Source organism: Glycine soja, chromosome 9, assembly GCF_004193775.1.
Source record: "Glycine soja cultivar W05 chromosome 9, ASM419377v2, whole genome shotgun sequence".
NCBI classification, from domain to species: Eukaryota; Viridiplantae; Streptophyta; class Magnoliopsida; order Fabales; family Fabaceae; genus Glycine; species Glycine soja.
The window spans coordinates 4408453-4434408 of record NC_041010.1 but is presented as its reverse complement, the minus strand read 5'-3'; the positions used below and the strand labels follow the sequence as shown (position 1 = coordinate 4434408).

At 34.4% G+C, this 25956-nt stretch overlaps 4 protein-coding genes across 5 annotated transcripts; all 4 read left to right on the top strand.

The window, feature by feature from the left end:
• On the top strand, positions 1-1025 carry LOC114366972. Its single transcript, XM_028324031.1, has one exon. It carries the CDS (start codon positions 94-96, stop codon positions 844-846), a length of 753 nt encoding a protein of 250 aa, XP_028179832.1. The 5' UTR covers positions 1-93; the 3' UTR covers positions 847-1025.
• A 5010-nt stretch (positions 1026-6035) lies between these two features.
• On the top strand, positions 6036-10697 carry LOC114367665. Its single transcript, XM_028324853.1, has 3 exons — positions 6036-6665; positions 6755-6944; positions 10192-10697. Exons 1-3 carry the CDS (start codon positions 6085-6087, stop codon positions 10408-10410), a joined length of 990 nt encoding a protein of 329 aa, XP_028180654.1. The 5' UTR covers positions 6036-6084; the 3' UTR covers positions 10411-10697.
• An 847-nt stretch (positions 10698-11544) lies between these two features.
• LOC114367663 lies at positions 11545-15069 on the top strand. Of its 2 annotated transcripts, none has more exons than XM_028324852.1 (4): positions 11545-11653; positions 11747-11880; positions 13436-13503; positions 13648-15069. In XM_028324852.1, exons 1-4 carry the CDS (start codon positions 11619-11621, stop codon positions 14620-14622), a joined length of 1212 nt encoding a protein of 403 aa, XP_028180653.1. In that variant the 5' UTR covers positions 11545-11618; the 3' UTR covers positions 14623-15069. The 2 variants fall into 2 exon arrangements, with proteins under 2 accessions (XP_028180653.1, XP_028180652.1); XM_028324851.1 differs by having other exon boundaries at positions 13597-15069.
• Positions 15070-16209: 1140 nt separating this feature from the next.
• On the top strand, positions 16210-22681 carry LOC114367662 (protein TRIGALACTOSYLDIACYLGLYCEROL 4, chloroplastic-like). Its single transcript, XM_028324850.1, has 5 exons — positions 16210-16592; positions 17662-17908; positions 20626-20992; positions 21358-21674; positions 22274-22681. Exons 1-5 carry the CDS (start codon positions 16327-16329, stop codon positions 22469-22471), a joined length of 1395 nt encoding a protein of 464 aa, XP_028180651.1. The 5' UTR covers positions 16210-16326; the 3' UTR covers positions 22472-22681.
• Positions 22682-25956: the final 3275 nt, after the last annotated feature.

Sequence of the window (25956 nt, the reverse complement as noted above, 5' to 3'; positions counted from 1 at the left end):
TCGTTCTTTCTTTTAAAATAAACGAAGATGCCATAGAGTTAGGGAGTGATCACTGATCCTCACCTTTTACCACACACCTACTTCCAAACCCACATGAGGGATAACATGACCATGACTGCCACTACTGATCAATGGATGCAGTTCTATCAACAACCTCTAATGGATAGCCATGGCCATGATCATGATCATGATCATGATCATCATGCTTTGGCACCAAACACCACAGAAGGCTTCTCTAGTTCTCCCACTCCTACCATGCCTTCATCAGAGAGCAATAGCATCTTGAGCCAATTGAGTCCAAAGGGTAATGTATCCAAACCAATAAGAAGAAGGTCTAGAGCCTCTAAGAGAACCCCAACTACACTTCTCAATGCCAACCCCACCAATTTTAGAGCATTAGTACAACAATTCACAGGGTGTCCTCGCACAACCATGTCAACACTAGGGGTCCATAAGGGCCCTATTACCTTGAATTTTCAACAAGGAAGTAGTAGTACTGAACAAAAGGTTCATCCCCACAACACAAGTAGTAGGGTAGTGCTACCAGTTAGTGGCAGAAGCTACAACAACAACAACAACAACAACCAGTTTCATCAAGTGCCTGCACCGTTTCCTAATTGGCAGAAGCAAGAAGAACAACAGCAACAATTGCCTCAGCAGAGTGGTTACTCTTTTGATTATGTAAAGAACAATGGTTTTCTTCCAAGTTCGGGTAACTCAATAAGGCCTACCACTATTAGCATGGATCATGTCTCTGATGGTTTGCTCTTAGATAATGACTTTAACTTGGCTGATCTAACTGTTAATGGTTTCCCCAATGATGCTCTTTATGAGAGTGAATTATAGGTATATATATATTTTATGTGATGAAAATATTTAGTTATAAAAGGGTTCAATTATATTGAATCCTGTTCATATCAGAATACAGTTAAAGTGGACTTTAGTTATATATTCAGTTCATATGTATGCATGCTTTTATAAAAACAATAATTCATATATAAAGCCTTTATGCATTAGCTTCCAAATAGTACTAGTTCAGTTTAGTTTCTTCTCTCTCTCTTTCTCTCTATTCTTTTTTAAAGGTGAGTTCCCTTGATTAGATTGTTGTCTTGTAGAAAAACTTCTTGGTTTTGTTCTTGTTTATATATTCTTTTTTCTTGGTGAGTTCCCTTGCTTAGATTGTTTGTCTTGTAGAAAAGCTTCTATATATTCCTGCCACCATTTTTACATTATCTGTTTTTAACTAGTTTATGATCACGCCATGATCAAAATTCTCATCTGAATTAAGTCTGATGTTCGAAACCTAATTAAATAATTAAGTTTTATTGTTTGTGTACACGATAATCAAACTTTCAAAATCGAAATTCATGAGCAATGAAATACCATCGATCCTCATTTTTCCTCGCCTTGTGGAATTGAATAAAGATTCTTCATGAATGAATTATGTAAATCGCAAGTGATACATATAGTTGTTCTAGTCACTAATTTTAAGATTGAGTTATGAATCTATTAAACATTTAAAACTTTTTAGAGAGAATTTAATCGTGCATAATAGTTTTATTAAACTCAATCAAAATTATTTTCTGTGAAGGATATATGTCATATCTATGAAAAAATAAAGACTCTTCACACTTTCATATATATACATTTATCAACTTCAGATTAGTTAATAAAGATAAGAATTATATATAGTACCGGTTTTGAATTGTTATTAGCTTTCTTTTCAATTCCTTGAAATCTTAACTTGATCACAACAGCCACCAACCAACCAGCACGTGAAGGAGCATGTAGGGTAGGTGTGAGTCGAAGGAATATATATCCATCATATACTAGACAAGAAAAGGTCAGAGCTAGAACTTAATTAGTAATTAGCCAAGTATGCTTCACACTATAGTCTTGCAGAAGGGTTCAAATTCAATTATTCATCATGTTGATATATATGACGGTCCAAAGAAAGAAGTGATGAATTGTAGTCTTGGTCACCTCACAGGGACCAGCTTCAGTGGGATCAGCCTCAAACGGTGGGCTCATTTTGGATTCATCTGCATCACCAATATTTTGCCATACCCAAAGTCTATCCTTATCTTTTCGATTTAATTACAACATTAATAAATTTAATATCACACATACAATAATAAAGACAATATATTATATTAAAACATGCCACGATCATAGGTCTCTAATAAAGTAATGTTCAATAATATTTATGAGAATTGTCCATTTGGTGTTCTAGATCGAAATACAATTAAAGTTTAAGTTTCTATGGCGACTTTTGAAAACATTAATAACAAAGACTAGCATAAAAAAATTTCATTAACTATTAATGTGTTACCAAGATGAAACTTCAAGTAAAATGACAACATATACAAGGGTTTTACTAGGCTTTGTGAGAGAAATTCGATCTGGGGCCACAAAGCAAGAGCTAACATCCTTCAAAGGAGTAGAAGGAAAAGTATAAAAGTAAAGCCGACGATGAAGATCATAATGATGGGTCGATCTCTAGTGAGACAATCATGAATAAGGGATTTCACACGAAGAACATGGTGTTAATAACTCATAGATGGACAAACTTTTGAAACCTGATTATTGTTTTGTGAGATATGATGACATTAGGGATGATGAGACATTAATTTATAAGTAAGAGGATTTTGTGCTCATTAGTAGAGTGTGAAAATTATTTTTTTTTTGTCAATGTTGGTGGAGTGTGACAATTTTAAAAATGTTTGTTGCGAATACAAACATTTCCTTATTCTCAAAAGATTACTTCACTCACGCTACCAATTTTACATTTTTGTATTGTGCTACGCACTTTAGTCGCTTTGTTAAATTTATAATCTAAAATACATTTGCATCCGAACTTTAGGCCTCCCTTTTGGTACCATTGGCTAAAAATTTTTCCTATACGTTATAATGTTACTTCACTCGCGTTAAGAACATTAGGCATAATGTTATAAACATTAAGGTTTTTTGTTTGTTTGTCGCAGATATGGACATTTTATGTATGTTGTAAGCTTACTTAGAGTGATTCAATTTTGCATGAGGAAGATACTTTGGTGTCATTGGACAAGGCCCTATTGTTACAAATTGAAACATTAGAGTATTTACCAAAATAAAAAATTGAAACATTAAAGTTGTTTGACACAACGAACTCTTCTAAGTACAACAATTCCATTTGCGTTATGTTCACCTGGTTTAAGAAATAGTTTAAAAGTAGTGTGTTTGATTGCTATTGATGCACCATAACCATAATATTACCCGTTTAGAAATGTTTTTATAGATTGTTAATTTGTGATGGAAAAAATAAGAAGCCAATCATCCATATTGTTCAGTTGAGAAGGAATGATTTTTCAAATACATGATAAATCTAGGGTTGATCATGAGAATCAAATTGAATTGAACTCTGACATGTTTAAAGGTGTATAGAAACTAAACCAAATATTGAGATTCATATTGTTGAGTTGAGAAAGAATAATAATTTTCCAAACACACACTAAATCTACTATTCCAAGGCTAACCAAAAGAATAGAACTAAATTAAACTATGACATATTCAAAGGAGCATGGAAATAAGATATCCAAAGGTGTATAGAAATTAAACTAGATATTGAGAGTCTCCCCCAATAGATAAACACTATTATTGGGCAACATATTTATTACATAGGGCCACAAGAAAAGAAATGGAACCATATGATTATTAGGAATAAAATATACAAAAATGTGATATATGACTCCCTTGAGTGAAAATCAAATATAAAGATCCTACCGCCAAAGTTAGCAAGAATGTTTTGCTAAAATTTGCAACAATGTAAGATATGGACACAACAACCAACCACCAAAGGTAACTACAACAAGCACAAAAGATATTCAAAGATGCATAGAAATTAAATTAGATATTGAGTATCTAATTTAATGGTCTTAATATGAAAACATAATCAACATAATTTAGAAAGGAACCATTACAAGGAACTAGGGGTGGGAATAGGTCAGGCCGGCCTACAGGGGCCTACGAGCTGATCTACATAAAGCTTGACCTGGACTGCCCTATTTAATTAAAAGGTTAGACTCAGACTTTTTTAAAAGCTTATTAAATTAAATAGATCAGGCTTAGACTTATTAAAAAATCTTATAAGCCTGATAGGCCGGCCTATATATATATTTATATTATTTTTTGGGTATCAATATATACTTATATTACTTTTTGGGTATAATTAATTATTTTTTTTAAACTAGCAGACTTTGATTACACATTACTGCTCTATAACTTTCATTCCTATAATCAAGTAAGACTTTAATTACAATTTAGGTGTGAGTCATGTGCCCATTTATATTCCTTATTATTTTTATTGGTTTTCATTTTTCTTTTTCTTATTAATGTGAATAAGGCTTTTAAAAAGGCTATCAGGTCAAGTTAGACTTTTAAAAAGGTCAGGCCCGGAACAAAATAAAAGCCTTTGATAGGCTATAGGCCAGACTCAAACCTTAAAAATTCATCATAGGCTAGACTCAGGCCTTTTAAAGCCTGACCTAACTTATTCTCACCCCTACAAGAAACTAACTACTAAAGAGAACAACTATTGTCAACACTCTATTAGGCAATTAATTAAAAAAATAATACAAGATATAGCATGAAAGCATCTTAGCATAACAAATGTAATATAATGACAATCCAATTAAATAATGTTAAAAATAGATGAATATCAAATTTTATATTTCTTGATTTTGATTCATATTCATTCATGTGAAAACTATCAAAACTACCCATTAAGTTCTCATTTTTTCTTCTAGGAAATTTAAATATCAATACAATCCAATTAAAATATGCTGAAAATAAAAATTAGTAGGGACAACTTTACTCAGCATGAGACTAAATGAGAATAATAGAAAAAAAAAGAGAAACCATTACCTCAATGATAAAGTGGAGGATTGGAGCGAAGACACGATTTTAGTGGCGAAGGTTGTGGTCATTGAGGGTTTCTGTAGGTTTTTGAGAAGTAATGATATTCATACTCTCGGTCATTACTTGCAGGCACTGTTTAAAGGACAACGACATAGAGAACTAGTGATTGTTTTATATTATTTATTCATGTTAGTCATTTTTCTCTTTATAATGAAAACATTTTTATAAAAAATGAATAATTATAAAATATAATATATTTTTCTTAAATTTTGTATATATCTAAATTTTTGTTTCATCCTTATTATAAAATCCAAATTAAAAATATAACTTGATTCTTTTTATAATATCCAATTTATAATTTTTCATGCATTAATTATTTTTTCATAAAAATATCATTCATTAACATTATATCTAAAATAATGTGATAATAGATAAATATAATTCATTAATGTTTACTGGTCTAATTTATAGGGATAATTTTAGAAAAATATATTAACTTAATACAAATTTAATGTTCTTAATTAAATTAACCAAATTTGTTGAGCTTTTTGTTTAAAATTAAAAAAAAATTAAGAAAAAATACTCATAAAAAATATTTTGTAAGAAGTAGATAACTTCTTAAAAGAAACATAAAAACTGCTTGTTTTAAATTGAAAAAAACTTAGAAAAACACATAAAAAATCATAAAATACTTATTTTATTTAAAAAGTACTTATTAATATTTTTTGGAAACAATTATTTATATAAATAAAAATATTTTGGAAAAACATTTGCAAGGATAACATTTTGGTAAAAAATATTTATATAAATCAAAATAATGTTTTTAGGTAGTAAAAATATAAATTATAATCTCTTTTTTTGGGAATTACAATAAATTAAAAACATCACATCCGTCTAAGACAGAATTATTATATTAGTTTTTATAATGATTATAACTTTTAACATAACTATTTATATAAATTATAATTATATATGACATATATAAATATAGAAATATTAGAATATATATTAATATTGTATATGTTTATAATTTTTAATAATTTTTTTACATACATAAACATATCTACTACTAATAAATAATAATAATAATAATTTTAGTTTTTTTTTTCTTGTGAAAATATTAGTCCCTTAATATCAGCTTCTACTTTCTCCGTCACTCATTTCACTCGCCGCCACTCCCCACTCACAATGCAAGCCCTTCACCGTCTCGCATCCTCCACGCACCGCGTGGCCGCGTCGTCGCTCCGTCACGGCAGCCTCCTCTCCCGAACCACTTCCAGAATCCTCTCATTCTCCACCGATTCGCCCGCCGGGGGAGGCTCCTTCGACGCAGCATGGGAGAGCTCCTCCTCGTGGTCGACGGGCCTTGCCGGCGACCACTTCAACGGCCAGTCCCCCTCGGAGGTCCTCTCAAACCTCCAGGACACGGAGGACAGGCTCTTCCAGCTGGAGGCGGAGAACCGCAGAGGTAAAGCCTACTGTGACAGCTGGAGGAGTCGCTTGGAGGAGACGACGGTGCTGCTGAAGCAGGTTCAGGAGCCCGGCGCGCGAGGCTCGTATCTCAAGGATTCCGAGAAGGCAGAGATTTATCGACTGCACAAGAAGAACCCCGAGGTCTACACAGTGGAAAAACTCGCTAGGGATTACAGAATCATGCGGCAGAGGGTTCACGCGATCCTCTGGCTCAAGGAGATCGAGGAGGATGAGGAGAAGAAGCTCGGCCGTCCGCTCGACGATTCCGTCGAGCAATTGCTCGATTCTTGCCCCGAGTGCGTGCGTTGAGGTTCATTTGTGTGTGTGTGGATTGTTTGAATTTTGGAATGAATCGATCATGTGTGGTGGTGTGGTTGCATTGCAGGTTTTTTAATTCGCATGATAGGGAGTTTCATGTGGCGTCTCTGCCGTACAAGCCGGACTTCAAGGTCATGCCGGAGGGGTGGGATGGCATTACCAAGGATGTGGATGAGGTGCATTACGAGATCTCCAAGAAGGAGGACGAGATGCTTTACCGAGAGTTTGTCGAGAAGATGAACTTCAACAAAAAGAAAGTAAGTTCCCCTTGGCCATTGATATGTTCAATTTTTTCTGTCAATGATGTGAATGGAAGTGTCAAGAGTGTACATTGTTATATGGATATCTCATGTTCTTTCTGTTGGCCTTGTATGGTCATGGTTTGGGGTAGCGGATTTTCAAACATTGTTAGCACCTGTCCGACAATTTATCTGATTGGAGAACTCTTGGATTCCTGTCCCAGAATTCACAGCAAGAGTTCTTCTCCTATCTTGTCTTCTAAATCAAAACTAAGCTACAAACCAATTGGGTCTTGGTCCAATAGTTGTTTGAATCAAATGGAGGAATGGAAATTTTAGCTGTTTTCTGAACATAGAAGAAAAGGGAATATTCTTTATTTGCGGTTTGGTTAGGCCATTAGCTATCAATCTTCCACATTGCTTGTCTTTGTCCACTTTATGCTCTGGAGGGTTCACTTTCCTGCCTGAGGTGGAGCCAGTTTCCCTTTTATTTTGAACATTATAGTAATACAATTGATTCTACCATCTTTGAAGGAAGAAGTAACAAGCTGGTGACTCACGAGTAGATTATATTCCTTTTGCTTTGTGTCAATGCCACAATGAGGGTCTTCTTTTACTTTCCTACTACTGTGATAGTCAGTCAAGTAGTTCTGCAAGGGTAGGCGCCATCTATCTGACGGAAAGGCCTTCGATCATAAAAACCAATCTCCCACTGCCTTTGCAACTGTCTGCAGAATATTATGCAATTAAGTTAGCTCTTCAATAGTAATAAGCCTCAAGCCACACGAAGATGCACATATTCTGTAGAAAGGAGAAACTAATAGTTTCTTACTGTATTGGCCAACACTGGAGATTCATTTCTCGTCCAAGTTTCTTGCATTCCAATTTGGCAGTGTGCATAGCAACCATCTACGAACATCCCTTTGGATGCAGCGTTCCCAAGTCCCAACCACACTGAATGCCCTTAAGAATTCTATCATGAGTTCTGAATTTTGCATTAAATGAAGTCACAAACTGTTGTAGATTCTTTGTAGTAAAAAATGATCTCATAGAGCTTTCAACCAAAAGGTAGAAGATTATGATCTATTATGATTCCAGTGCTTTGTTTTTACACATGCCACTTTTATTTAATTTATAAAGAAATGATACATGTCAAGTAGAGTGTTGACAGAGACAGGGCAAATTATAAGCAGCTTTATAAGGTTGATTAGAAGCCTAGCAAAAATCCTTGAGTTTAGGTGTCAGCAAATTTCAGTGTGACTCTAGTTATTAAGATCAGAAAATATCCACCTTGCATTACTCTGAGTTAACTCGGTGAGTAGTTTTTTTTATCAAGCTTGCATTCATGCCATGTGCCATGGGGATCAGCAACACCTGGTGCTGAAATGTTCTTAATCTGAATCATAGCAATATGTTGGGGTTCAGAGAAAATATTACAAAGATGTTATCAACTATTAAGAGCAATGTGTTAGTAAGCAATGTATGGCTTTAGTAGGACCGATATATTCAAAAGAAACACCATTCCAAAATTTAAATGATGTTTCTTGAGAAAGAGAATAATCTGGCCTGTTATGTGTGAGCAAGGACTGTGATAAGATGCTTATTTTTAAGTTGACAGATTTTGTGGCTAATAAGTACGGTTGCATTGGTGTGATTAGTGCAACAGAAATGATGGAACTTAAAGAAATCGTAACAGATAATTTTATTAATTATTTAGCCATTTAGGTAATACATTATTTATGAACTGTCAAGTAAAATATGGTATAAGCAGTGTTTTAGTTTCTTTTATTAGGTGTTGTTTCAGACAAATTTTGCATAAGCACTTGGACAGAGTTTTTCTTGCCGTGGAGGTGGTTATAAGGAGTAATGTGTTATGGACTTCTAAACCATAACCGTTGTATTGCTGCTACTAGTATGAAAGGCAATATGCTGTTTTATGGGTCACAAGGACAAATTTTCCCTGTCAATTATCAGTTAACTTGACTTTCTAAAGGTATCCTATCTTGTGTTTGCTTGTTATCTTGATATACACTTTACCACTGTTAGTGGCAATCAATTTGTCACTGATCTCTTTTCATTTGTTATTGGCATTTATGATCTGATAGTTAATGAAATGGTCATATCACAATATTTCTATATCTGGATGGTTAAGTAATGGAGCATTTCTCTAGCAGGTTACAAGACCCAGTAATGTAAGAGGGATGTTTGTTGAAATGACTGATACTTGTCCTTACACTTTCATTAATATTGCTTGTGAAGAGTGGTTGACTGTATGTAGTCTTCCTCTCTGTATTTGTAGCAGAGTTATTTATTTATTTTCTAATTTAATAAATATGAAAATGTTTTTTTAAGAAAAACTGGTTTTAGAGGAAAAAAACCAGTTCTAAAACTGATTTTCTGAAAAAGATGGCTTGGTTTTTAAATCCAAACTGGTTTTATGCTTTGGAAAATCCAAACCATGACCATCTCTAGGTAATGGGGAGATTGATGGGGATGTCACGCAGATTGAAGCTAGTGGATGAAGTGGCCAAATGCTTCTGGTGTAATTTGTGATTGTGACGTGCCTATCAAACTTGAAAGAATAATTTATCAAACAGTTATCAATGATGTTTTATGGTAGTGAATGTTGGGCTGTGAAATTCAAACAGGAACAAAAAATGTGAGATTAAAATGCTAAGGTGGTTGAGTGCACATCTAAGAAAAGATAAGAATTGGATCATAAATCTTTGGAAGCAGTGTTATCAACGGTTCGGCAGATGGCGGAGTATGGCAAAAGGCCAAAAGTTCACCATATAAACACACCATTGCAGCCTATGTGCTGCTAGAGTGGGCTTCCCTTCACAAATTTCCTATGGTGGTTGGCAAAAAATCTGCCATGCCATTCCACCATGGCGCTGCCATTTAACACTGTTTGGAAGGAAGTAGCACCTACTATGGAGGAGATGATGAAATATTGTTTAAACTCCAAATAGAAGCTCTAGTGAGAGAAATACAAATCTAACAGAAGATAGGTCAACTAAAAATGGCAGATGTAAAAACATTAGGAGAAACCATTATAAGCTGAAATTTCTTTTAATGGTTTTACAATAAATTTGTTTTGTATAGAGTCCAATATCATCAATTAATCCATCTAGCTTGCCTCCTTAGTGAGATAAATGTTGGTTGCTATTTAGTTTCCTTTTCCATTGCTTTACTTCTCTGTCCAGTGTGCTGCTGATTTTTGCTTGTGGATCTCTTTGAATGATGTGGTTTTGGTTGTGTGCAGATGGCTGGAGAGGTAAAATGCCACAAGTATAGTCGACGACGCCCTTCCGATGGATGGACTTTTACAGTAGAGAAATTGGGATCCAGTGGAAAACGTGGGGGTGGTGGTGGCTGGAAATTTGCAAGCATGCCAGATGGATCAAGCCGACCACTGAATGAGATGGAGAAAATGTATGTGAAGCGAGAGACTCCACGCCGGCGACGCAGGATCCTTCCTTGATTACTTGATTTGTTTTTTTTTTTTTGGGAAGTTTTGATTAGCTGTTAAAATTAGAAATTTTAGCCAATGTATTCAATGGTTGGGATGTGTAGTGTCAATTGTTGTCTCTTTTCTTTTTCTTTTGGGTGAATTGTCGTATATTTTAATAAGCTGACTGGTGTGATGCTTTTAATTCATTCTCCTTATGGCTTGTGCACGGCGATATGGAGAATGAACATCCTCTTTGTTGTCGAGAAAAAGGTAACCCCTAATATTTAAGAGCATGAAACCTGGAAGATTTACTTAAAGTTGTTGTGCATGTGTTTTGTTGATTGAGAAAATTAGATATATATGATCTCTCGGATTTGACTTTAGGCATTAATGGTAGTGCAGGCAAGAAGAGGTCTTAGAGTAAAACAAGTTTTGGTGATTCACACCAGTCACGAGGAATGGATCCTTAAATTATATTCAATTTATTCATCATCTATTTTTATTTACATAAAAGGCAAGGCTTTATATAATTTTAGAAAAATCTATTTCCTCGTTATATTTATAAGACTCAAATTAAAAGTGATTATTAATCTTTTTTGCAGGCTTAATTCTTTATGTCCTTTATTTTAATTATTAATATTTTTAATTAAAAGTCATAATGACAAAAAATTAGAAGAAAGAGAGGAGGATTTATAACGATGATAGTTTTAGAAAAAATATAAATTGAAGACATATTTATTGTTATTAATTAAGTTAAATTTTTTAATCTCAATGAAATAATTAACTTAATCTTATAAATAAGAATTATCATCATACCAGTTGTTTTTGTCGTTATCATTATCACTTTTCTGTCCTTATTATTATTATTATTTTTAATATCATTATCATTATCACTTTTCATTATATGATTTCTATCATAATGTACATTAAATACTAGATATGATTAAAGTTATATTTTACTCTCTTATCATATTTTATTCAAACGAGTCCTAAATAATTAAAAAAATGATTTTTTTTTACAATTTTGTTTAAAAATATGAATTTGTTTTGAGACAAAAAGTTATGGACACTATGAAACAATGCATCATCACTGCCAAGTCAACCCCCCACCCCAAATGATTGTGAGAGCCACGTTGTTGAATCTTGATTTCACAGAAAAAAAAAAACCCTAATATATAGCATTTCTATTTTTATCAGTAAAAAAAAATACAGGGGAAGGATGGACCTTGGCCCAGTTCATGGAGCGAAAACAAAGAAATTGTGGCCCGCCCAGGTTTCCATGATCATTGTTTTCTTTTCTTATGTCCTATTGGTTTGAACAACACACCCATTCGTTGAACTGATGATGTCGTTGTCATCTTCTTAGGAACTCCGAACAACGCAGCGACACGACACGCCGAATGGGTGGCCACGGTGAAGTTACAGTCTTCGCCGACACAAACTTGGGCACTCGCATTGCTTTCAATGCCCCTCCTGACATTACAGCTGCATCTCTCAAAAGTACGTCCATAAAAAAACCCTCCTTTTTCTCCTCCTCACTTTATGTTCTTGGTTTATATATTTTCCCCATTTGAAGATTTTGTTGATTCTGTTGTGTTATTTCACTTGCAACCTTTGCCTCCATGTGTTTGCATGTTTTTGGTTCAAATAACACTGTCTCACTTTGTTTTATGTGAATTGTTGCTGTGATGATGACTTTGAGGAGGAGGAGTCTGTCTTATGAGTTATGTATATTGGTTCTACATGTTTATGTTGGGAATGGGGGTGTCTTTTGTAATGGTTTAGATAGATTTGTATCTTGCTAGCATTAATTTGGTTATTCAAATCTTTTTGCACATTTTCAAGCATTTATGGGCATCTATTGTGGAGTTTGTTCAAATGAAATTAATCTCATTTTCCATTTTTACTCGAATCCGTTTGTTCTCTCCACCAACATGGCGTAGTGGTTGTGTTTAAGTAAGTTTGAAGATGAAAGATGAAACCTAGTCGTGCCATTTAATAATTCATTTAAAATGAATTGATGATGGTAGCTCATACATGGCTCTATTTCACAGCATCAGTGAAACCATGGCCATGTTTTAATCAATTTTCAGTATTTTGCTTAAATGTATATCATTTGGATTTGAATGTTAAGATCTTCTCACTCTTAAAGAGTCGAAATGAACACATTACTGTCTTTTTGCCCAGCTGAAATTTAATTAAGCTAAAAAGCATTTGACTCCTACAGAGAGAAGTGTATAATTGCCATGGATATAACTTTTGACTCCTTGTACTGATAGTGTTGCTTGTTCTGAATTTTATTTTCTTAATCAGATAATAAGACAGCAGTTATTGGCATTTAATAAAAATATACATAACTCTTTCCAGGGAAATTGGTTTTTCCTATGGATGCCAAAAGTGCAGCAAGTTTCTCTATCTTGCTATTGAAAATAAATTGACAACAAAGATAATAACAAATAATTTATGTTTAGCCAATCCTGTTTTTTCTCCCTTTGCTTGGAACTCTTTTGTGAAGGCATGAACGGAGTTTTTGATTGTCAAGGAGAGTGCTTCTCTTTATCCTGTTTCCTTAAATCAAATTATGGAATTCTCTCCTGTGGCTGGGAACTCTATTTTCACTAGACATATTTGCAATTTCTGCTTCTCAGTCTGCGGCTTGCAGAACAGCCTGCTTCTAGTTTGGTTGGCGTTGTATGTATAACATTAGATGTGGGAGATAATGGACTTCAAAGGGCTTCTTCGTCTTTCAATTTTTGGTTGTTTCTTATGATATGATCTTTTCCTTTTTTTTTGTTCATAAAGGTGGGGTTTCAAATGCAAAGTTCAAAATTTAGTCTTCTTTGAGTTTGAGTCTTTTCATAAAATGCTTTGCCTCCAATTCAGGTTAGTTTTTCTGTATAATTAATGGTCTGGAACACTGTTGATTCTTGACCATTGTCATATTATCCACAAACTTTAAAAAATGAAAAAACTGGGCAGTGATGAAATTGCAGTTCAACCTGGAGTGTGGTAGGTTATTACATGAAAAATAATTGGTGTAATGATTGTTCTGCAGGAGACTTTGAGAAAGCACACTTCAGTTGTTTACCCGATATAGGAGAGATACAAGTTAAAGGGTTAATGGTAAGTACTTTACTTTCTGTTTAGTATCTATGCATCCTTTTATGAATTTCTGCACCAATGAGTTTTTGCTCAAGTTACTGCACATTCTCCTAGGTGAAGCGAAAATCATGCTTCTACTACCTGCCTGATTCGTTCCCTATACAGTATGCTTTCCCTGCAATCAGAGGAACATGGTTTCTTCATGTGGAAGTGAAGCATTTAAAGCGTTTGTGCATTCCGTGTCCACCTGGTGATGCAGCTGTTCTTTCAAAACATAAGGACTTAAAGACCTGCAATGGTGAGGATAAGGCAAAATGCAACAGTGAGGAAAATAAAATGGAAGGGTTCCAACCCCGTTCATGTTTTGCAGAAGAGCATGAAACTACTAATCATGTTTCAAAGAAGCTGAACAAAAAGAGAATTTCTAATGAAAACCACACGCAGAATGAAGCCACTGGAATGCCAGAAAGATATCCCTGCAGATTTGGAGACAAATCTACTGGCACGGCCAATAAGAGTTCAGATGTAATACTGGAGAATAAAGTTGAAAATCTGGTTGAGTTGCATGCTAACTCAATGCGATGCAGTCTCAGTAAGGTGTCTACACAAGTGATATCTGTCACAGGTATAATCCATAAATATTTTTCAAGTTTCAATGGAATTGACAATTATAGCAGCTCTTCAAACTCAGATGTTACATCTAAAGCTTTTCATGGTGAGATTGAAGTTCTTTCAAACGCCAGACAACACAGTTGCTCGAAGAGACAAAGCGATTCCTTGCCACAGTTCACTCCCAAAACACCCCCACATGTCTTGCATGCTCCATTGCATGTTGACTTGGTTCCCAAAAAATCAGGTTGCAAAAGTAGAAAATCAAAAGTTGGGAAACATCTTAAATCAGATGGCAAAAATAGAAAATCAAAAGTTGGGAAACATCTTCAATCAGGGGGCGAAAATAGAAAATCGAAAATTGGGAATCGTCTTCTTGCAGCTTCACGGAGTCTTGGGGTTTCTATCACTAAGCATGATCCTACACTTTCTTTCCGTAGATTTAAGGATAGAAAACTACGGCAGGACAAATCTCAAATGAAGGGTTCAATATTTTCTATCAGTGGCAGTGACGATGACGAATTGGTGTAGAGTAGACTATAAGAAATGTGTAAATATAATGTGATTGAATTGCATTTGATTTATTTTGTGGCCAATGGCTTGCAGATATCAGACTTCTGATTTAGTATTGCCATTGGGGAAATTATAGGCAAAATGTTGAAGTTTATCTTGTAGATCACAAGAAAGCAAACAGATGTGAAATTAACTAGCAGTTTGTCACTATTGAGATTTTTTTGCATAGATGTCAGCAGAGCTAATGTTGTTGGTTCTCCAATGCTTCTCTAAACATTCTGGCTGAAACCATATGGCTAATTTTCGAAGTCTTGTTGCAAAGGAATGAGAAAAGGAGTGGACTGTGTAGTTTTCAGTTTTTGTAAGATTGTGAAGTTAATCCTCCATCACACTAGTAGAATTTTTGTCTTCTATCAAACATTATATATTAATAATATTACTTGTTTACTTTTTTTTGAAAGGCAATATTTCTTGTTTAGAATATTATTTGTTTTGAAATGTATACCATAGATAATTTTAGTTTTATATTTCTTTATTTCTAGGGTTTATCTTTACATAATATTAAACTTTGTATGACATGTTAACAGAATAGGTTGATTCAATCTTATCTCATAAATTATTAAGTTTTGGTAAGGTTGGATTCAAGTCTATGCAAAATTGCTATCAAAATTTATCTTAGTTTTTTAAAAAAAGACAAATAAATAGAAACCAAAATTTTCTTTTAAAATTACAAAAAATAAAATAGAAGGAGTACGGTCTTAATAAGAATGTTTAAATTAAAACTCGCCTTGCACCAGTAATTTGCAGCCTGTTTTTGTTTAGGACCTATAACGATTTTTTTACCTATTCTCATCTAATTTTATAAGATATATATATTTTTAATCCAACATAATTTTATTTGGATCCTTTTTATAATTATTATAGATTATAGATTTCTCTAATAAGTTAATTTTTATCAAATATGACTAAAAATTATCTAATTTCATGGAAATTTTTATATTGTTGATTATATGAATTTTTTATTTGTTAATATTAGACTAAAAATATTTATTAAAACATATATTTTACTAATTTCATACTTAATCAGTTAATCATTTTTGGGTATGTTTGAAGCTTAGATTATGTTGGAGAAATCATTTTAGCCTGTTTTTAATTTTTTTTGTTAGCTAAAAAAAATTACTTGTTTCATAAACAAATTTTTAAAGTAACTTGTAACATTTTTTAGTAACTTTTCGTTTTTAAAATGATAACTTCAAATTTTTAATTTTTTATATTTTATTTTTTTTATTCTTAAAATATTTATTTAATTTTTTATTAACTTCTTTAAATATATTATTTTATATTTTTAATTACTTCAATTAATTTCAAATACTCATGATTTAACAAACTAACATATAAACTTCTAGTTAAATAGTTTTTTTTTGTTGGCTTTTCTTTTTAGTCTCTCTCTTCCTAATTTCCTAACTATGTTCACTAAATCTCATTTCGCTTTATTTTCGTTTAAAGCATTGATAACACAAAGACTGTAGTTGGGTACCTGACTAGGACCAAGTGAGTGTGAAAAAAAAAATGGTAGTGGAAGAGTGAGAGGAGAGAAGAAGAAGAAGAAGAAGAAGAAGAAGAAGAAGAAGAAGAAGAAGAAGAAGAAGAAGAAGAAGAAAGAAGAAGAAGAAAGAAGAAACAGTTGACTCATTCATTCCATTTCCATTGGATTGAAGTGTGATGACCACGAGAAAACTGAGATGGGTAATGAACGGAGGAGGGTTCTGGGATTTGGACATTTCCACTCCCCAAACCCTTGATGGGTTGGCATGTCCCGTCCCCGGAGACCCTCTTCCCTTGTCTCTCTCGCGAGGGACAAGGCTTTCAAGACCAAGACAGTCCCAATTCATGCACCGTTTCATGAATGCCCCTTTCATTCCCTCCTACGCCAAACCGTACGGCCTCTCTCTCCACCGACTTCTCATCCTTCCCTTTTCTGATAACTGGTATGCTAACTAAACTCTTCTCTTTCACCCACCCCCCCATTTCTTGAAGTTTCAATCTTGTCATCAATTTCGCCCCTTTTCTTTTCTGGGCTTGTGCTCAAATTTTCTTTTTTGACTTAGTTGTGTTGCATTTTGGATTAGATGGTATTGCTGTTATGGAAATTATTAAGTCAGTAATTTTGTTTCATCAGTATAATTAGTGATGCTTATTATTGGTTGTGCGGAGAATGAATTGCTTAGTGGTGTGCCAACAAAGGTTGGTTCAGTTGGTAAGAAAAGAACTCATATCTTACAAGGATGTGAGTTTGATTCCCGTTGCCGATGTGAGGACCTTATTGATGGATAATTTGTAAGTACCTCTCTCTGTAAGCACTCTTTTAGCCTTGAGGCCTGTCCTGACCCTGGTGAGCCCCCAGAACCTAACTCACCTAATTTTTTTTATCCAGCAAAATAAAATTACATAGTGGTGTGAAAAGGAGGAGGGGACACCAACAAGAACAAAGTTCTTAAGAGGGATCTCATGGTAAATAATAGGCTAAAATATGATTTTGGTGTCATCTGAATTTTTGGCTTCGTATTGGTTCCCTAAGTTTAAAATGTTTCATTTTGGTCTCGTAAATTGTATCCGTAACACAAAAATGGTCCTTCCATCAGTTTTGTTGCACTACTGATGTTAATTTTGGCTGACAGACATGGTAATCTGGTATGGCATTTATCATAGTTTCTCATGTGTTACCAAGTTTACCGAATTAGTATGATAAACTGACAAACGGGTCAACTTGGTCTAACAAAAACGTTTAAGTGGACCGAAAAGAAACTTTTTAAAATTAGGAGACCAAACTGAATTTTTTTTTAATGAAGGACCAAAATTATGTTTTAGCCTCAATAATACTATCTCTGAACATTTGGTCTTTAACCGAGCTGTCTGATCCATGTAGCCAACCTCACGTAATGGGGCAAGGCTTTGTTGTTGTAATTATTGGTTGTTTTTTCATCATAAGTGAATTGTGTGTGTCTGTCAATTCTGGTGGGGTTTATGGTGGCTGATATAAAGGTGAGAGTTTTGCAGGCTTGTATTTTTACTGGGTCAGTTCCATTTGCAGAGGTTTGTTTCCTCAGTTAAGAGCAGTAAGGAGAAGCCAAAGGAGCTTTCCTCTTGGCTGAAAACCTTTGGGAGACATCTACAGCAGAAATCCTTGTATGCCTTGGGTATCTCTTCAGAGTTCCAGTTAGGAGTGGATGATACTTTACATTTTGGCTTAGATGCATATGAAGATACAGAAAAGCCTCGTGGGAAAGCAGTCTTTCATCATAAGGTAAGCGTTTGAATGTATCCTCTTATGCATTTCTAAGTGTTTTTATTCTTGATGGTTTTTAATATTTACTGCAAGTATGCTGTTCTAGAATTTTATGGCAGTCGTGTTGGATGAGGAGCTATCTGTTAAATGGGACATCTTGGAGTTTTCAGAGGCTTTGGATCTTTCTATAGCCAATACATGGTTTAAGAAAAGAGAGGAACATCTTATCACTTACAAAAGTGGAGGGACATGTTCTCAGATAGATTTCTTCCTTATCAGGAAGTCTGATAGGAAGTATTGCTTGAACTGTAAAGTTATCCCGGGAGAGAGCTTGACTACCCAACATAGAGTTTTGGTTATGGATGTAAGAATTAGAGATAGGGCAAAGAGAAGAAGTCCTATGGTAGCACCAAGGATCAAATGGTGGCACTTGAAGGGTGAGAAACAAGGAATCTTCCAACAAAAGATATGGGAGGGATGGTGTGGACAATCACAAGGAAGTGCAAATGATATGTGGAACAAGACGTCCCAAGAGATTATTAAAGTGGCTAAAGAGACGTTGGGTGAATCTAGAGGTTTTGGACCTAGGGGTAAAGAATCGTGGTGGTGGAATGAAAGTGTTCAGAGCAAAGTTAGAGTAAAAAAGGAGTGTTTCAAGGAGTGGTCTAGGTGTAGAAATTCTGAAACTTGGGATAAGTATAAGATAGCTAAAAATGAAACCAAAAAGGCGGTGAGTGAGGCAAGAGCCCAAGCTTTTGACGGACTATACCAAGCTCTAGGAACCAGGGACGGAGAAAGATCTATATATAGGCTTGCTAAGGGTAGAGAGAGGAAGACTAGAGATTTGGATCACGTAAAGTGTGTTAAGGATGAAGAAGGCAAAATCTTAGTGCATGAAAAAGATATCAAGGAAAGGTGGAAGGTGTATTTCCACAACTTATTTAATGATGGATATGGATATGACTCTAGCAGTCTAGACACAAGAGAAGAGGACCGGAACTATAAGTATTATCGTCGGATTCAGAAACAGGAAGTAAAGGAAGCGTTGAAAAGAATGAGTAACGGTAAGGCGGTGGGGCCAGACAACATACCTATTGAAGTGTGGAAAACCCTTGGAGATAGAGGTCTTGAGTGGCTCACCAAACTCTTTAATGAAATTATGAGGTCAAAACGCATGCCGGAGGAATGGAGGAGAAGCACGTTAGTGCCAATCTATAAGAACAAGGGAGATATACAAAATTGTGCAAATTATAGGGGAATCAAGCTCATGAGTCATACCATGAAATTATGGGAAAGAGTGATCGAACGGAGATTAAGAAAGGAGACTCAAGTTACTGAGAATCAATTTGGTTTCATGCCGGGAAGGTCGACCATGGAAGCGATTTATTTATTACGGCGGGTGATGGAGCAATATCGCATGGACCAACAAGACTTGCACTTGATTTTTATTGACTTGGAGAAAGCGTATGATAGAGTGCCTAGAGAGATTTTGTGGAAAGCTCTAGAGAAGAAAGGGGTTAGGGTTGTGTATATTCGAGTTATCCAAGATATGTATGATAGGGTATCGACTAGTGTTAGGACACAGGGTGGAGAGTCAGACGATTTTCCCATCACAATTGGTTTGCATCAAGGGTCAACCCTTAGCCCCTACCTTTTTACCTTAATTCTGGATGTCCTCACGAAACATATCCAAGAGATAGCGCCGAGATGCATGCTTTTTGCAGATGACATAGTCCTCCTTGGAGAGTCGAGGGAGAAGTTGAATGAGAGGTTGAAAACTTGGAGACGAGCTCTAGAAACACATGGTTTTTGCCTAAGCAGAAGCAAATCGGAGTATATGGAATGTAAGTTCAACAAAAGTAGGAGGGTATCTAACTCAGAGGTGAAAATAGGAGACCATATTATCCCTCAAGTCACACGGTTTAAATATCTTGGGTCTGTAATACAGGATGATGGAGAAATTGAAGGGGATGTGAATCATCGCATTCAAGCAGGATGAATGAAATGGAGAAAAGCATCGGGGGTGTTATGTGATGCAAAGGTACTGATCAAGCTAAAGGGAAAGTTTTATCGGACTGCGGTAAGACCGGCGATTTTGTACGAAACAGAATGTTGGGCGGTCAAGAGCCAACATGAGACTAAAGTAGGTGTAGCGGAGATGAGGATGTTGCGGTGGATGTGTGGTAAGACTCGACAGGATAAAATTAGAAACAGAGCTATTAGAGCGAGGGTTGGAGTAACGCCTATTGTAGAGAAGATGGTGGAAAATAGACTTAGGTGGTTTGGGCATGTAGAGAGAAGACCGGTAGACTCTGTAGTGAGGAGAGTAGACCAGATGGAGAGAAGGCAAACAATTCGAGACAGAGGAAGACCCAAATAGACTATAAGAGAGGTTATCAAGAAGGATCTCGAACTTAATGATTTGGATAGAAGTATGGTACTTGATAGAACATTATGGCGGAAGTTGATCCATGTAGCCGACCCCACCTAGTGGGATAAGACGTTGTTGTTGTTGTTGTACTTTTGTTTTGTTGAAGTTACTAAGAATTTGGTTATTATGAATTGCTGTATCTGGGGATGAAGTTTGCATCCCAAAGACGGCTTTTGCTATTATCAGTTGTTTATAAATCACACATTAGCTACCCACCTGGTCATGGAATTTAATCCAAATTACATCAATGATGTTGGTCTTTTTTAGTTTTTACTAATTCAAATTTTTATTGGTGTGGTTGTAGTTTCCAGATCATGATCTAAAAGTGGAGGCAGTTTATCCTGGACATTTTGTTGATACGACTAGTAATTACTGGGACGTACCATTTTCAGTGGCAGTTGATCTTGCTTCTGTGACTACCAGTGACTCTTCCACTGCTTATCATTTGTCTGCGCACTACACTTCGGGGTCACCCAAGCAGTTTGAAAATATTCAAAATCAAAATGATAGAGTGCCACCACCTACTCTACTTCCTGGCTTGGCCTTCAAAAGCGTGTTTTCTTACAGGAAGAAAGTTGATATTTGGAGAAGTGAAGCTAAAAAGTTGAAATTGGTGCAACCATATGACATATTTCTTTCGAATCCTCACGTGTCAGCCTCGGGGATTATTGGTAAATTTTCACCTTGTTTGTACATTTTTTACCAACACATTGTAGAGTCTGGATAAAAAGGATGCTTGGCTATGAACTTTAGATAACTATTCATTTGCCTAGCGAAGAAGGGAGGAAACTGTTAGATATTTTCTTAACATTTCAATTTCATGTTTTTCTCATCATCGGATGGAAAGGAATCGAGAGCCTTTAGGGTGTATGATTTGAGGAAGTTGGTACAAAGAGGGTATAATAATTAGAGTAATAACTAATCAAATACATTGGCACTGGTCACAAGAATCTTTGACATCAAGCGTTTCCATGTTACTTGAAGCTTGAATGCTTTTAGAGTATGCTTACTATTCCTTGAATTCTTTAATGGTAAGGTGCTGCTGCAACCACTGCTTTTGGGGATAATTCGGCAAGAGCACAAGTAGAAGATGGTAGTCCAGGATTTTTTCTCCAGGCTTCTGGAATAAAGTCTTCCTTTCTAGCAGATATATTTGCGCCCGTTTCATTTACAGCCCAACATGGAAACTTCCAAAGGCTTTTTCTAGATCTTACTCGATTTCAGGCCCGGCTAGATTTTCCTTCTGGTTTCAAATTTCTTTCAGCTGCAACTGGTCGAACACATCTTCTCAATTCTCAAAATCCCGCTATTCAGACGATTTTACCCAATGCTACACTATCACTTCAGCAGCAGGTACCTTCGATTCTTTCACAAATTTGCTTGATTTCAGTGTTTTAAAAGTTTTGCTGATTATTAAGCTTCATCATAAAAATACATTTTGGCCCTATTTGCATAAACTAGGAGAAGAAAATAAAACGATAAAATGACTTAAACTTCTCCCATAAGTTAAAATCAACTTATGTAACTCAATTTTTGTAGAAGTTAGATGAGAGAGTTCCTATAAAAGTTAAAGACCATTAGTTGATTTTAACTTGTAGAAGAAGTTGATTTATTTTACCTTGTTTTCTTCTCCTATGAGTTCTTGTGAAGAACTTTATCCAAACAGGACCTTTTGATTTGTAAATAAGTTGCTATAGAGACCTGCTCTTATTTATACATTTTCCTATTGTTTGTTCATAAGTGAAAGTATGTTATGATTATTAGTTATTAAACAGAATTAAATTTCTTTATTCAATCTTGCTATTCTGCCCCTCGTGGCCTTGTCCTCCGTCTTTCTATCTGTGCTCTTCTTATCTTGTGATTCAAATCTTGCACTGCAAAATTGTTCAAGCATTTGGTTCTTAATGCTTGCTATAGCGTTAACCAAAACACCCTTTATGTATATCTTGCAGATTGTCGGTCCCGTCAGTTTTAGAGTTGATTCAGGAATTACAGTTGATCTGAAGAACCCTGATAGGCCTATTCATGCACCGGAACCCGTATTTGCTTTGGAATATGCATTGAAAGTACTTGGTTCAGCAAAAGCAGTGGCATGGTATTTCCCCAAACGCCAAGAGTTTGTGGCAGAACTTCGTTTCTTTGAAACATAAGCGATAGCCCAATAGGCACTATAGAAAATATCTTCTATTCCTTAAATTGCAAAAGCTAGTTGGTAAAAGGTCCATTGATTTTCATGTTGCCCTATGGCTTGTCAATAGATTTGTGTTTTACAATTTCTCTTGTTTTACTACCTCTATTGGAATTGTAGTTACGGAAGGTATCAGAAATGAAAGATAGATGAAAAACAGTTTTAGGATTCATTCATCAAAGTATTACAAAGTTGATTTATTTATAGAAAAATAGAAAATAACTAACTTGAGTAACCAACTAACTTACTCACTTCTAGTAACTAACTAACTGTCATACCTAATTAACTATTCAAATAACTTCTAGTAACCAACTAACTGTCATAACCAACTAACTACTCAAATAGCTTCTTGTAACTAATTCCAATCGTTTAATCGTGATATCCCCTCAAGTTGACGAATAGATGTTAATCATTCCCAACTTGGCAATGAATTTATCAAAAATTGGGTCTGGAAGTGCTTATGTAAAAACATTTGCTAGTTGGTGTTGGCTCTTGACATGAACAAACTTGACTACTTTGGACTGAACATATTCTCGGATGTAATGATGATCAATGTCAATGTGTTTGGATCGTTCATGATGAGCAGGGTTTTAAGCAAGACTTATAGTATATTTATTATCACAAAATAACATCACAGAGGGCACATCAACTTCAAAGTAAAGAAATAACTTGTTTAACCAAACAATTTCACTAGTAACAGAAGACAAGGCACGATATTCAGCTTCATTGGATGATTTTGAAACAGTGGGTTGTTTCTTAGAATGCCAAGAAAGAAGGTTGTTTCCCAAAAAAACACAAAAGTCAGAAGTGGATCTTCTGGTATCAACACAGCTGGCTCAATCAACATCAGCAAAGGCAATGAAGTTAAGAGAGTTCTGAGCAGGGAAAAACAAACCTTGTCTAGAAGCAGATTTGATATACTGCAGAAGATTATGAACAACATGTAGGTGAGGAACTCTATGGGCTTTCATATACTAACTTAAGAGATTCACAGCAAATGTGATATCAAGTCGTGAGATGATCAAATAAAGCAATCTACCAATTAATCTTTTGTACATTGATGGATTAGGGAGTAAGTCTCCATCATGAAGATTGAGTTTTAGATTGGGATCCATTGGTTTATTGGAAGGTTTGCAATCCAAGAAACTTGTATCTTCCAAAAGAGATAGAGCATACTTTCGTTGGGATAGTGAGATACCTCTGAATTTGGCTATTTCTAAGCCAATAAAATATTTCAAAGGGTCAAGGATCTTCAATTGAAACAAATACTATAATTTGGTCTGAACAACTTGTGCAGAGGCAAGATTGAGTCCTGACAGGATGATGTCATCTACATATACTAATAAAATGACTAAGGAATTTCCTGAGCCAATGGTGAAAAGGGAGTAATCATGCTTGGATTGATGGAATCCATGACTAAGAAGAGTAGTGGAGAACTTATAAGCTGTGAACATTTTGTATTCAAATTTCATTGATTACCGGGATGATCAATGTAAACATTTTGTATGAATTTTTTTTTATAAAATTGGTGTGCAAGTCTTTTGTTCCTAATTTTGCTAGGCATCAAATTCAGCTAGGAAGTGATGTCATGTCAGCCTAAGCATAATTATGTCTTCACATTCATGTTATATTATTCAAAGTTTTCAATTTCATTTATAATGTGCAATCAATATAAAACTATTTTTTTAAAACAAAAATAAAGGTTACATGGTTTTTATAATGATAATATCAACAATTCCGAATAAAGAAAAAATCTTATCAGTTCAAGACCAACTCATGTTGGTTAAATCCAATTTTAAACTGGTTCGATAATGTCATAATGGACTGATTACATTCCTGATCCAATAATGAAACTGAACTGATTCTAGTATCGATTTTTTTTATCAAACTGATCAGTTCAAGTTAATTTTTAAAACACTTTTATAATTATCTTTTGATTACTACATTTTGAAGCAATTGCTATTCATAAAAGTTAACAAGCAAGTTGCAATAAACTTATAAATGGAACAAGTGGATTCTTTGTGTCCGGGAAGAACAGTTTGCAAACGTCTCTTGCAAGGCTTTCAACAAACCAAAACAACAAAGTCTCGAAATAAATGTGAGGAAGATAGCATTTTAGATTAACAAATTCAGATGATTATACTCCCTGTACAGAACTCTCATGGTTCTCCTTTGATATTTTTTGGGTCACTGACATTGATATTTACTAATTTTGTTGATAGTTTATTTTTGTATGAAAATATGTAAATATTTCTTCTCAATCACGTCTATTTTATTTATAAAATTTGAATTTCAAGATTTTAGTTAAAGTATTAGTCCACTTAACTACTTACTGATTTTTTTTTTTTTTTATCAATGATATGATTGAGTCATGATATGCTCTTTTGCATGTATTTCCAAAAAATAAATTAACAAATCCAGTTGCCTCTTTTGTTAATCTTTGTCATAATTTGTGTGGTGGCCAGTGGTCACATTAATAAGACACAAGTTGTCCATTGGTGCCACGTAATGTGCATTACATCACAGGTAGCACATCAATCACTCAAATAAACAACATTTGGTTACTAGTTATTGGCAAATCGGTTCGTGATTATCGGCGAGATAGAGACACATTCTAGATATAATTTGAAGCTGGAACAGGAAAATGCCATTATTATTATTACCGGAAAAACAGACACTAACGCCTATACGTTCACATTTCTACTATATTATTACATCAAAAAACAATATATTATAGTAATTTTTAATTATAATTTTTGAATTTTATTCAATGAATCACACACTTTAAATGAAAAAATTAAAAACAAACCGAATAATATAACTAAAAATAAAAATAATTAATTGTTACAAAAAAAGTCCTAGTAATCTTGAATTTGAAAAAAAATATTCTTTTCCTTCCCTTTTTATAAATTGTCTCCTTGTTAACAATAATAATTTCCAACCAACTGCATATCCCATAAAAAACTTGCTAAATTAATTAAAATGGTATTTAATACGGAAAATAAAATATAGAAAGATGTCTAAAAAAATTTGAAATAAAGAAATGAAAATAAAAGTTAATTTCTTAGAATTGTATAATGTACTTATGCATCCGCAATAACCAAAAAAAAAAAAAAAATATATCAATTCTGCAGCATAATCGTCTCCCTGTGCGGCAACCCTTCTTCTTTAATTCTTATTCTCAATTTCATATATTGGTATAGATTAATTTCCTTGAAATGTCTCAATAAAATCTTCTCCATTGGTATAATTAAAAATCAAACTCCTAATTATATATTTAAATAACTCAGTTATTTATTTACTATATTAAACCTTCTTAATGGAAAATATCATTACAATATTATAGTAAATTGTTATTACTCTCAAAATTAATTATTTCTTTTGACTATAAAATATTTTAATAATTCACATTCATGGCCCGTATGATAATTATAGTAAAACAATTTC

Coding starts and splice junctions, on each gene's coding strand:
- LOC114366972 (XM_028324031.1), top strand. CDS start 94: ATGAGGGATAACATGACCATGACTGCCACTACTGATCAATGGATGCAG.
- LOC114367665 (XM_028324853.1), top strand. CDS start 6,085: ATGCAAGCCCTTCACCGTCTCGCATCCTCCACGCACCGCGTGGCCGCG. Junction 6,666..6,754: donor TTGCTCGATTCTTGCCCCGA/GTGCGTGCGTTG, acceptor GTTGCATTGCAG/GTTTTTTAATTCGCATGATA. Junction 6,945..10,191: donor TGAACTTCAACAAAAAGAAA/GTAAGTTCCCCT, acceptor GGTTGTGTGCAG/ATGGCTGGAGAGGTAAAATG.
- LOC114367663 (XM_028324851.1), top strand. CDS start 11,619: ATGGAGCGAAAACAAAGAAATTGTGGCCCGCCCAG. Junction 11,654..11,746: donor AGAAATTGTGGCCCGCCCAG/GTTTCCATGATC, acceptor TCATCTTCTTAG/GAACTCCGAACAACGCAGCG. Junction 13,504..13,596: donor TACAAGTTAAAGGGTTAATG/GTAAGTACTTTA, acceptor ACATTCTCCTAG/GTGAAGCGAAAATCATGCTT.
- LOC114367662 (XM_028324850.1), top strand. CDS start 16,327: ATGACCACGAGAAAACTGAGATGGGTAATGAACGGAGGAGGGTTCTGG. Junction 16,593..17,661: donor CTTCCCTTTTCTGATAACTG/GTATGCTAACTA, acceptor AGAGTTTTGCAG/GCTTGTATTTTTACTGGGTC. Junction 21,675..22,273: donor CACTATCACTTCAGCAGCAG/GTACCTTCGATT, acceptor TATATCTTGCAG/ATTGTCGGTCCCGTCAGTTT.